At 58.6% G+C, this 12,707-nt stretch overlaps 1 protein-coding gene across 1 annotated transcript; it reads right to left on the reverse strand.

Moving 5' to 3' along the window:
* Positions 1–919: 919 nt before the first annotated feature.
* Positions 920–12,273, reverse strand: SERINC2 (serine incorporator 2). Its single transcript, XM_082494305.1, has 10 exons — positions 12,178–12,273; positions 4,941–5,102; positions 4,187–4,374; positions 3,995–4,074; positions 3,701–3,838; positions 3,406–3,575; positions 3,211–3,301; positions 2,935–3,070; positions 2,382–2,594; positions 920–1,879 (listed from the first exon to the last, which is right to left on the reverse strand). The coding sequence occupies exons 1-10, from the start codon at positions 12,214–12,216 to the stop codon at positions 1,741–1,743; spliced, it is 1,356 nt and encodes a 451-aa protein (XP_082350431.1). The 5' UTR covers positions 12,217–12,273; the 3' UTR covers positions 920–1,740.
* Between the last annotated feature and the right edge of the window lie 434 nt (positions 12,274–12,707).

Consider the following 12,707-nt stretch of genomic DNA (forward strand, 5'->3'; position numbering starts at 1 on the left):
GCAGCCTGAGGGACGCAGGACGTAAGGTGCAGGACGAAGGGTGCAGGCTGAAGGATGCAGGGTGCAGGCTCCAGGGTGCAGGCTGAGGGATGCAGGATGTATGCCGAGGGATGCAGAGTACACGCCGAGGGATGCAGGGTGCCGCAGCGCGTGCTGCCAGCACCACCTCGTGGCTGAAAGCCGGCCCTGCTCAGCACCGCCCGGCCCTGCCCGCTCCTGCCTCCTCCCCTGCCTGCGGGCGGACCCCCCGCGGGTCCAGTGCCCGTTCCCAGTCCCCCTCCTGCCGCCCGGAGCCGGCCTGGCCGCGGTCATGGGCTGGACCGGCGCGGGGCTGTGCCCGGAGCCCTTTCCTGGGGACCCCCTTCCCGGGGAGCCCCTTCCCGGGGTGGGCGAGGGGCACCTCTCCCCTCCCACGGCTGCTGCAGGGTAGGGACCCCCTGCCAGAGTGTGCACCCACCCGGGGTCACCCCCCCACCAGGGTGCACCCCTGCTTGGGATACCCCCCCCCTCCCCCCCAGCATGCCGTGCCCCAGCATCCCAGTATGGTGGGTACCCCACCGGGGTGCTCACCCCCTCCCCGTGTGCCCCTGGACATGGCGTGCACCCCTACGCTGTGCGCACCCCACCACGTTGTGCACCCCCAATAGGTGGCGTGCCCCATGGTGCGCCCCCCCCCGCTTCGCTTACCACCGCCGCCTGCCCCGTAAGCAATGCGGCCTCCTCCAGCAGTGACTCTTGGGGTGCCGTCAGGCTGGCAGCGGCGTCCGGGGCTCCAAACCGCCGTGCCCCAAAGCGATGCCACCAAGGGGCAGCCAGCTGTGCCCTCACCCCTCGTTAGGGCTGTTTAATACGTCCCCTTTCCTCCCCCTCCCGCACACCCAGCACACATGTCGGGAAAGACCCCAGAAGGACAAATCTGGCAGGTCAAATCCAAACGAGACTTTATTAAGAAGGCAAGGCGCTGGGGCCAGGCCAGCGCAGCCTGCGGCAAACCCGAGCTGTGCCCCAGAGAGGACCAGGGACCCGTCCTCCCGTGGGGACGACGGATGGGCAGCAGAGCCCTCAAGGAGCTGGGGCCACCCCGGAGGCTGGGGAGCTGCAGTGGGACATCTGCCTCCAGCCACAAATCCCCGAGATTCATTTTCCTCCAGGCTGTTTGGGGAGTCAACGCCGGTCGGGTCCCGGGTCCCGATACACAGCCGGTCCCCAGAGCCCCTCCAAAAGGCACCGCGATCCCGGGGCACCAAGCGAGACAACAGCAGCTGGTGAAAACCAAACCCTCTCAAGGCAAGGCAGTGGTCTCCACTAGAAGAGGTTACGGAGGCACTGCCAAAGGCACTACACAATGGTTGAGTTACCATCCCTGGATGTGTTTAAGAGACATTTAGATGTGGTGTTGGGGGATATGGTGTAGGGGAGAACTTTGCAGAGTAGGGTAGATGGTTGGACTCGATGATCCCAAGGGTCTCTTCCAACCTAGACAATTCTATGATTCTATGATTCAAACATGGAGATGGTAAGAGCGTCAAAAACATCAAGTCTTCCCCAGCCTTTGCTGATTTTCCCTGCTTGGCACTTCAGCCCTTTTAGATTAAAACAGAAGACCTGCATGAAGGCACAACCCAGCACAGCTGCTCCTGTGTGCAAAACCCGAGGCTAAGGCAGAGCTGGGGGCGTCCCCGGCCTCGAGGGACAAGGCTGCGGTGGCTCCAACCCGGCAGCAGGATGCCCGAGGCCACCTCAGCTGAAATCCCGGTCCGGCAGCACCAGTGGAGCCACCAATGTCCAGAGGTAGAGCAGGAGCCCGGCCCAGCTGGAGCAGATCTTCACCCACACGGCCGTCCAGGGGCTCGTTAGCACCTGCAAGCTCTCGTCCGGCCTGAAATAGCAAAGACGCGGGTGGCACCCATCACCGTGCTGCACCGGCGGGGTGGCATCCCCCTGCGCGCCCCGAGCATGGCGGGCAGCGACCACGCTGGGGAGGGCTGGAGGCTGGGAGCGCCGAGCCGCGGGTGCGAGGCAAAGAGCACAGCGGAGGGAGAGGAGCCACGCAGCTCCCCGCAGCCACGCAGCTCCCCACAGCTCGCCCCAGGGATGCGACCCCACTACTGCAGCCTACAGCACTCCCCGTGTCCCAAGGGATCGCAGGCTGCAGCCGAGGATGCTGCAGCAGGGAGCTGGTGAGCCCGGGCATGACGTGCCATAGGCAGCCCGGTGCTGCCTAAAAATAATTAACGCTGATTAGAGCACACGTTGAGGTGGGCTTGCACACAGACGCGTCGCCGCAAACAGCTCTGCCCAGCACACGAGGTGGGAGGGTGCCAGAAGGGGAGGCAGGGGAAGGGGGGACAGTCCCCGGCGCCCGCGGGAGCTCTGCCCACCTGTACCAGTTGGTGAGGGTCATCATGATGTAGAGGGCGGCCAGGAGGAGGCAGAGGTGGAAGAAGGTGTAGTTGTAGGACACGCCGTCCTGCTCGTTGTCGTAGGCGCGGTGCAGCCCGCTCTCCACGGCTGCCGCCTCGCCGCCCGCGCCGCCCGCGCTTTCCTCCGTCAGCATCAGCTTGTTGACCTGCGGGTGGTCCGAGGAGCGGACGCTGCGGGCAGAGGGACGGCAGGCTCAGGGCCACCTGCCCGAGCTCAGCCCCCCCACGCCCACCCACCTCGGGATACCCTGCGGGGACATCCCTGGGACAGGCAGGGCGGTTTGGGGGATGCAGCTTGTGCGGAAACCCTAAAAGCTGCGCCCGCGAGGCAGCCCGCCCGTGTCCCTGGGGACCAGGATGGCTTCGCAAGAGGCACTTAGTGACAAAAGCCCTGCACCAAGCTGCCACCTCCCCTCCAGCATCACCTTTCCCTAAAAGCCACCCGATGCCTCTCTGCCGCGGGCAGGCAGAGGGACGGTGCAGACCCCGGGGACATGAGCTGAGTCCTCACCTGATGAAGAGGGTGCAGAGGATGAAGATTATCAGCCCCGCGATGCTCGGGGCGTCCCACCAGGTTGTCAGCGGCTGGGTGGCCGTCGCCGAGCCCGTGCTGTTCCTCACCAGCAGCGTGGGGTTACAGGTCTGGGCTGGGGTGGGGGGGAGACACGCAGCGGGTTCAGCACCTTTCCCCAGCCCCCAGAGACCCAGGGGGGCACAGCACCCACCCCAGTATGTGGTCCTGCCCCGCTGCACCCCCATGCCGAACCCGAGGCCGCATCCTGCTTACTCGGTACGTTGGCCAGGGCGGACCAGGTGACGTAGACGGTGTAGAGGGTGATGAGGGACGCCTGCAGCAGCCCCGAGTGCGGCTGAGCATCCTGCGAACGCAAGGGTGAGTGCTCAGGGCTGGTCCCGTACCCCGCGGTGACATGGCCACCGGCCTCCCAGGTGCTCCTCCCCTCCCCTCCCCCCGCCACCTCACCTGGATCTTGGGCAGGATGGACACGGCAGAGACAACGAGGCACAGGATGAGGTTGACGCTGATGAGGATCTTACCCTCTGTGCAGCCCTCAGGTTTGGTGTAGTAGACGTAGAGCAGCACTATGGCGGCCACGGAGGTGGCGTAGAAGATGAAGGTGACAATGCAAAGGGCTGGAGGAGAAAGCAAGAAGGAAAGAGGCTGGAGCAGAGCCCCGCGTCCCCACCAGCTCAGTGTCACCCACCCCCGGGATGAGTGTCCCCGTCCCTAAACCCTCTGCGGTGCCAACCGTACCGACCTGCGTACCAGCCCTTGGCGCTGCCCTCGTTCGCGTTGCGCAGCCACAGCTGGCTCCAGGAGTGGGCGAAGTCGATGAGGAGGACGAGCTGGATGAGGATGAAGAGGAAGGAGCCGACCACACCAAAGTAAAACCAGACTTGAGGGGAAGAGAAAAAAAGTAGTTAAAGGCAGGGATAGTGGGAATTTGGCAATGGCAGGGACACACGGCAGGGACGCCGACTCCAGCCCCGGGTTTAATCCTGTGCTGAGGGTTCACCCAGAGATGCAGAGGGCAGTGGGGGCATCTCCTCACCTGAGGTGAAGGCACCGTCGGGGATGTAGAAGGCCCCCACCGTGATCCCCACCAGCACCAGGAACTTGAAGAACCAGAAGCTGTGGGAGGAGAGAGGAGGTATGGTCTGCAAAGGGGAACCCAGAGGGGACTGGGGAGGGGGGGTCTGCCCCCACACCAGCATCCCCCCCACCACCAGGGACAAACGCTCACCCGTTCTGCACGGCGGCTCGCGGGTCCTTGCTGCTGCGCACGCACACCATAATGACGGCGAAGAGGAAGAAGAAGGCGGCCATGGCGAAGCCCATGTGGTACACGGCTTTGTGGCCCAGGAAGCTGCGGCAGTCGATGTGGGTCTGGACCCCCAGGACCGACCCGCTGCCTTCACAGAAGCCGGGGAGCTGCAAAGGCGATGGGAGGGTGAGCATCACCCCGGCGCCCCGCACCCACCACGAGCCCTGGTGCCACCAAAGATGGGCCAGCCCATGACTGCTCCAACGCCACCCGTAAAGCAAGAGGTTGGCCTGCTGGGGGACAGCGGTGGGGTGACACAGCTAAAGCCACCCTGCAGGTCAGCGGAAAGCTGGGATGAAACCAGCTGGGATTTTGCAAAAAGCCTAGCCCAGCCTTGGCATTGGCACAGCTGGCAGACCTCAGCTCCCTTCATCTTAAGTGCCATCTCCGCGGCAAGTCGCTTGGCCAATTGAACCCCAAAAACGGGACATAGGAAACTTTCCTGAGAGACATCTGGAAAAACTAGACAACGCATGGAATTATCCCACTGCATTTTCCCCTCTGCGGAAAACCAGGCTTAATAACACCCTCTCCCGGTGAGATGCTCAAAAAAAGGAACAGAAGCAACATCGTGCCCCAAAAATTCACTTTCTGATTCAGCCTCACGTACCCACCATGAGCTAAACCTCTTCCCTGCGGTGACCAAGTCCAGCGACCTCCGGGAGCTATTTACCTTGTGCAGCTCCTTCTCCACACCGGGGATTATCATAATGATGGACACCAGGGTGCCGAGGAAGAGGAAGAAGGTGAAGAGGAGGCGGGAGACGGTGGAGTTCTTGGCCGAGGGGCAGCAGCCGCAGAGCAGGCATGGTGCGGAGCCGCAGAGACAGGACACCTGCAACGAGAGCATCCCCTTGTTGGAGGTGCCAAAATTGGCCCCAAAACACGTGCCCAGGTCGAACCATAAGGAGATCTGCCCAGGAATCCACACTGCTGTGCCGGGGGCTTTGCTCAGAGCTTCTCACCAGCCAACATCGCAACCCACAGCCCACGGGACCTCCTGGAAATGGCCCCAAATCCCTCCAAAAAGTTGCTGAAAATTAAAATAGCTACAGGAAAAGGTTCACTGCAATAACCAACCAACTCAGAAAATGACACCAACAGTCCTGGAGAGACCCTCATCTTCTTTTTTGCCCCCCAGTAATCGTATGCAAAAAAAAATTCTGGTCAAAACAAAGCACTGCCCTGCAGGAGCCTCCTCTCTTTACAAAATAAAAGAGTTTGCGAAATAATTTCAGGCTGCCTTTTCAGTCTAATACAGGATGGGGAAAACACCAATATCAGCGTCATGGGGAAACAAGGTTGTTCTGCCATCCTTCCCCCTCCCTAGAGGCCGCTTTACAGGTGGGGAAACTGAGGCACGGCATCCCTGGGAGTTCGCGGTGGGTCCTGGCTTCCCAAATCCAGCATCGGCAGCGCTGCCTGGTGCACCCTCCCTCCAGGGGCTCCCATTGCTGTGCTGGAGCTGGGAACTGGGGAAACACCAGCTTAACCAAACCCAACCTTACTGCCTAGAGAAACACTGGTGGGGATTTCCTGCACAAGGACCATGCAGAATAAGGCTTGCAAGGGAGAAAAGGGAATTTTTTTATTAAACTATATTCCTAGACTTCCCTGGTTCCTGCAAGCCATCACGAGAGGAGCATTAGGGAGATGCTGTTTGCATCCCAGCAGCTGGACTGGACTGGGCTGTGTTGAGTTGAGTTGAGTTGAGTTGAGTTGAGTTGAGTTGAGTTGAGTTGAGTTGCATCGAGTTGAGTTTTGCTGCTCGGTTATACACTCTTCTCACCAATTTGTGCAACAATTTGGATATTCACCCACCTATTTAATACCTACAAAGTATGGGAGTGCCCCAATCACTTGCCTTAGAGGAAGAAGAGCTGCAGGGGTTTTGCATAACAGGTTTTACAGCCCCTGATGGGGCAAGAATGTAGGATAAGGCCGTAGACAGCCCTGACTGTGGCATCCCTGATCTGGATGGGGAAGATTTTCAGCCTCTTAATCACCCGCACCAGCCCTGGGACCTCCCGGCTCACTGCCACATCCGAAACCCCTATCTTCCCAAAAGAAGGTGAAGTTGGAAAATAAATAGGGCGTTTCAGGCAAGAGGATGGAAGAAGCTTTTTGGGATGGCCTTTCACCGCTGGGTCACTAATCCACTGTCATGCGAGCAGAAGGTCCCTTGATACATCTGGGAAAATAATAGGGGAATAATGTGTCTCTTGGATTTGCATTGAAGGTGCTGCACTCGTGGGAATTATCATGGGTGGCTGAGGAAGTAAAACCAACATCTCGTATTAAGGCAAAGCAAGTGGTGACGCCCTCCTGGCGCTGAACCAGGAACCAGTGTTGACCCCATGTAATCAAACAGATGGGCTAAAGAGCTAAATAAAACCTCAAAGGACCCAAAACCCAAATTAAAATGAAATTCCCAACTCTGCCCCACTCCCCATGGTGTGAGCAGGACCAGTAGGGCTCTCGGGACAGACAGCTCAAGCAATGCAACAGCAAAATACACCCCAAGTCCTCCAAAACAGGGAAACTTCAGGCTATTTCCCTCTTTTTTTAATGCCTCACTGAAGCCATCGCAAGCCCACAGCCTCCCCCGTCCCACGCACCAGCCCAGGGAGCAATGAGAAATCCCCGAGCAGGTACCGGCAAGCTTCCAGCTACAGGTATTGCCTAGAGACCAAAGAGACTTAAATATTTGGAGTTTGTTTAAAACACTACAGCTTCGCTTCCCAAATATTTTTCTCCAGCTAAAGTGCGTTCCCAAATCCACTTATTTCAATATTTACAGCATTGGGCATTCTTAACTCCTGTATCAGAGCCAGGAAATCCTGTGACCGTCTCTGGTCCTCGGCGAACCACTTTCCCTCTATTTACAAGCGAACTTCATTGATTTATTTTGCTTTCAATACTTCATTTCTTCTCTTTGAACATCTCTTCCTCTCCCGCACTTGAGACACATCAGCCGGCCAGATGCACTTGCAAGCCAAAGGGTTCGGCTCTCTCCCACTATTAAGTGCATGTGTTGTGTGTTTATTATGGCTATGTACTTCCTAATTATGCCCAGCAATCAATATTAACTAACTATCGCTCAGTATCAACTCAAAGATACATTTTGCATTGCTAAAATTAGGGTAAAAAACGGCAGAAAAGAAACCCAGATGTTGAGCTGCTGTGTGAGCAGGATATCGAACCCGCTGCTCCCTCACCAGGGATGCTCACGTGCCGTCACTTTGATGCCCCCAAATCACTAGAGGTGGCTTTGAATTTCCTTTTTAAACATAAGCATATCATTATTTGAGAAAAATCACCTCCTTCCTGATTTAGTCCTCTTTACCCACATCCCAATCCCACCAGGGACTGTGTGGAGCTGACGGTACCCACAGGAGCCGGGGTGGGTGAGAGAGCGCTCGCATCCCAGGGGGACCCGCATCCCACCTCGCCAGGAGATGCTCAAGGGACGTCACTTCATCTTTTCAACTTGAAAGCGGGAAAAAATGGCCTTCAATTAGAGAGCGCTTCCTTTCAGGCTCATTAAATGCACCGCTTGCACAAGAAGACATGTATAATGTCCCAGCCTTACTGTATTTCCCCTTCAAATAAATTAAAAAAAAAAAAAATAGAGAACAACAACAAAAATCCCTTTTAATGCGGAATTACTGCATTATTTGACCTGACCTAGCAAAGCACCTTAGTGCACCCTTAACTTTAAGCACATCAATGCCTCCAGCTCCTCTCCTTTCAGTGCCAACCAAAACTAAAAAAAAAAAAATTGTGACACCAGTCCCAAAATCACTGAACCTGGTCTGGAAAATCGTGAGGTTTGGTGTTGTTCAGGAGGTTGTTGGATTTGGGGGTTCAGCCCCACGTCCAAGCATCACCAAAGATCTGCAGGAGGCACATCCTTTGGGATCACATTTTCCCCGGGCTCGGTGCGGGTGGAGGGGGGTGAAGGGGTGTCCATAGGGTCCTGATGGAGCTGGGCTGAAGGGAAACCCCTGCTCCACGTGCAGCCTCCAAACCCTGTGGCTGACCTCTGGGAAAGCTGAAGGTGGACGAGGTAGTTTCTAGTATGAGGTTTTTGGAAGCCCGCAGCATCCCTGGACCCCGCCAGAGGTTTATTTTCAAGGACGACTCTTACAAGGTATCCCCCCTCTAAGCACCTTTGCAAGGGAAGTAGATCCCATGTGCCATGTGCCAACCTGACCTGCTGCCCGGCCACCTCTTGAATTCAGTCTTTTTCTTGAAAAAGCAAATGGGTTAAGAGGAAGGAAAACCCTCCCACGTTAAGGCAGCGCCGGACACGCTCTGATACACCTCCTTTCAAAGACCTTCAAAGACGCCCATAAGTATGAACGTGGCCAAGGGCCAAACAGCAGGATGGAAAAAGCCAACCGAGGGAAGCGGCTGCAGCGTGAGAGCGGTGGATTAATGAGGAAGCATCAGTTTTCAGCCGCTGCAGACGAAAGATTAATCTCTCCAGTTTCGCTATCGACTTCCTCATTAAATCCAGCCCACCTCCAGCACGTCTCGCACGTAAGGGCTGCTGGGCCTCCCCTGCCTGCTGACTGGGAGAACACCGCCAGAGCCAGACAAGCACTGTCCACCCAGTCCAACACAGGGAACTGCAACAACACCGGCCCAACTACACCACCCCAACAACACCAGACCAACTACATCAAACCAACACCTCAACAACACCAGCCCAACCCAAATACACCACCCCAACAATGCCACCCCAACAACACCAACCCAACTACACCAACCACCTCAACACCACCAGACCAACTACACCAAACCAACACCCCAAAAACACCAGTCCAACTACCCCACCCCAAATACACCACCCCAACAACACCAGACCAACTACATCAGATCAACCACACTAACACAACTACACCAGCCTACCACCAGCCCAACACCATGAACCCAACTACACCAACACAACTACACCAGCTCAGCCACACTAACGCAACTACAACAGCCTAACAACACCAGATCACCATCACGAGCCAAACTACACCAGCCCAACTACACCAGCTCAACCACACCACCCCATCCACACCACCCTAACAACACCAACCCAACACCACAAAGCCCAGCACCAATCCAACACCACCAGCCCAACTACACCAACCCAACACCACCAGCCCAACTACACCAACCCAACACCACCAGCTCAGCCACACTAACCCAACTACACCAGCCTAACAACACCAGACCACCACCACGAGCCCAACTACACCAGCCCAACACCACCAGCCCAACTACAGCAGCTCACCCACACCAACCCAACTACACCAGCCTAACAACACCAGACCACCACCACGAGCCCAACTACACCAGCCCAACACCACCAGCCCAACTACACCAGCTCACCCACACCAACCCAACTACACCAGCCTAACACCAGCCCGACACCAATCCAACTGCACCAGCCCAACTACACCAACCCAACACCACCAACCCAACTACACCAGCCCAACAACACATCTACTGCAAGCTGCCCACGCCCCAGCAAACCCACAGATGCAAAGCCTGAGTCAACCAGAAGCAATGCCGTACAACCAGTCTTTTATCTCCTGTTAAATGAATGACCCGGCTGGTTAATCAGTACCAAACCCCCAGGAGCCGGGTCAGGCACGGGCTCAGGAGGCTGGTGACTCTCACGTCTGGTAGGCAGCTTTGCATTTGTACAACGAGGCCAAGAGTCCCCACAAGGTGCCCAAACCATGCCAGGGAGCTGCACGCACCCCCCGGGGTTTTGCTTTGGCTTGGGCAAGCAACTTCTGGCAAACACCAACCCTGACCCCCAGGGAAGGCAGCTTGAGACAACCGCGCCGCTCATGGCAGTCTGGTGAATGGTTGGAGGCAGAGAAAGGGAAATTTTTCTGGTGCGATGCAAAATTTCACTCGGGAACAGATTGTAGAGTTTTAATGGGACAGTGTTGAAGACATGGCTTGGTAATCCCATGCTGCTTTGAGTCAAACGATGCAGGCTGACAAGGAGGAGTTAGTTCAGATTTTCTTATTAAAACTTAAAAAAAAAAAGCAAAGATTATGGTGTTTTTTTCTTTTATTTTGGGGCTGTGTTTTTTTCCCCTTGTTGTGGTTTTTCAGTTCAGAATTGAGCTAAAGCATTTCCTTTAGTCAACCAGCTCCACTGGAAGGAAGAGGAGAACTAAATCTATACAGCAACTCCAGCCTGTTACCACGGCCTGGGCCAGAAGAGGTTTTTAGGGGAAAAAATCCAGAATCAGGCCAGAAACCTCTCCAGCCCTGCTCCAGAGTAACTCCCCACTCTTCCGATACCTGCCCATAAGGAAAAGTATCATCCATGTGTTACAGACAGAGGCGTCACAGACCACCCTCCGTCCGATCTTACGTTTCAAAAACCTCCCGTTCACTAAACCTCCAAAACTTTTGAGGTCAAGTTGTGAAACCGGCCCTGTTTCCAGGTTTCTAGGCCGGCAGCTCCCGGGCTGGTTTCGCAGCCCTGCCTTGGCCCCGTGCCCGCAGGTGAGGCAACGCCAGCCATGGCAGAGACAGCCGTGGGCAGCTGCCTGCGTCACCGGGCACGGCACCCTGAAGCCATGCACCCTACGTCACCACCGGGCATGGCACCCCGAATCACACACCCTGCGCCTGCCCTGGGCCACACAAGCACCCCACGCAGAGCCCCCACCCACCATCCTGCACCCCCTGTCCCGGCTCCTTCACTCACCCCAGCCCCAGCCCCCACCTCCGGGGCTCCACAGTGAGAACCAGGTGGGGCCCCCGACCCCCTGGCATCTCACGGGTGTTGTGGGGTGTCAGCCCCAGCTTCCCCCAAGTGCAATGGGACTGATGTATCGGGGCAGGGAGGCCAGGACACCCTTATTCCCCCGGGTGCAGCAGGGCATGACACCTCCAGCTGCCCACATCCCCCACATACACTGGGGTGCACCACCCTGGGCACCCTCAGACGCCAGGATCCCCCTGACCATAATGTTCATGAGTCCCCCAGTTCCCTGGGGTGAACCCTCTGGGTCTCCCCTGAGCGCCCCTGGGTGCAGCGCGATGCGCTGCTCCGGGTATGTCCTGCATCTCTCAGGGTGTATCCCCCCAGGCACAGAGGGGTGCATCCCCCCGGGGTTCCCTCCATCCCCAATGTACACAGGGATGCAACCCCCCTGGGGTCCCCTGCATGCCCAGCCAACACAGGGGCGTCCCCTGCATCCCCCGAGGCACAGAGGGCTGCATCCCCAGGGGGTCTCCTCCATCCTGCCCATACACAGCGCTGCATCCCCTGGGGGTCTCCTCCATCCCCCCATACACAGCGCTGCATCCCCTGGGGGTCTCCTCCATCCCCCCATACACAGGGCTCCATCCCCCTGTACACAGGGTGCATCCCCCGGGCATCTCCTCCATGCCCCTGTACACAGCGCTGCATCCCCCGGGCGTCCCCTCCATCCTGCCCATACACAGCGCTGCATCCCCTGGGGGTCTCCTCCATCCCCCCGTACACAGGGCTGCATCCCCCAGGGGTCCTCTCCATCCCCCCGGGCACAGCGCTGCATCCCCCCGGGGTCCTCTCCATCCCCCCGTACACAGGGCTGCATCACCCGGGGGTCCTCTCCATCCCCCCGGGCGCAGGGCAGCGAACCCTCCGGCCTTGCCTTGGAACCCCCCCGCGTCTCCTCCGTCTGTACCGGGGCACATCCCCGGGGTGTCCTTCACACACCCCCCCCGGGCCTCCCCTAAACCCTCCTCCGGACTCCCTCCCCCGCCCCCGGGGCCGCCCCCGCCGCTGCGACGTTCGGAGCGGGAGCAGCCCCGCTCCCCTCCCGGTCGCCACCCGCTCCCCACCCGGTCGCCACCGGCTGCCCTCCCGGTCGCCACCCGGTGGCCCGGGCACTCACGCAGCTGAGGAGGGAGCAGACGCCGAGACAGGCCCCCATGTTGCGGCTGCGGCTGCCGCCAGCTCCCGGCTCCCCGCTCCCCTCCGCCGCCGCCGCGCTGGCTCCGCCCGGGCCACCCCCGGGGCACCGAGCTCCGGCCGCGTCGCTCCCGCCGCGCCTCCCCCGGGGCGGCCCCTGCGGCGGCGGGGAGGGGGGAGCAGCGCCGGGGCCCGCCCGAGCGCAGGGCCAGGCTGGGCGGAGGATGGAGAGAGGGATGGAGGGATGGAAGAATGGATGAATGGATGGGGAGCAGCCCCGGGGAGAAGGACTCGGGGATGTTGGGGGGTGAGAAGCTCCACCCGACCCGGCAATGTGCGCTCACAGCCCAGAAAGCCACCCCCATCGCTGCACCCCCAGCAGTGTGGCCAGCAGGGCCAGGGGGGGATTCTGCCCCTCTGCTTCGCTCTGGGGAAACCCCCCCACAGTGCTGTCTCCAGCTCGGGGGGTCCCAACAGCAGAAGGACACGGAGCTGTTGGAGTGGGGCCAGAGG

The sequence above is a fragment of the Vanellus vanellus genome, assembly GCF_965231255.1.
Source record: "Vanellus vanellus genome assembly, chromosome: 22".
Lineage (NCBI taxonomy): Eukaryota > Metazoa > Chordata > Aves > Charadriiformes > Charadriidae > Vanellus > Vanellus vanellus.

Coding starts and splice junctions, on each gene's coding strand:
- SERINC2 (XM_082494305.1), bottom strand. CDS start 12,216: ATGGGGGCCTGTCTCGGCGTCTGCTCCCTCCTCAGCTGC. Junction 4,075..4,186: donor CGAGCCGCCGTGCAGAACGG/GTGAGCGTTTGT, acceptor CTCCTCCCACAG/CTTCTGGTTCTTCAAGTTCC. Junction 3,302..3,405: donor CCATCCTGCCCAAGATCCAG/GTGAGGTGGCGG, acceptor TTGCGTTCGCAG/GATGCTCAGCCGCACTCGGG.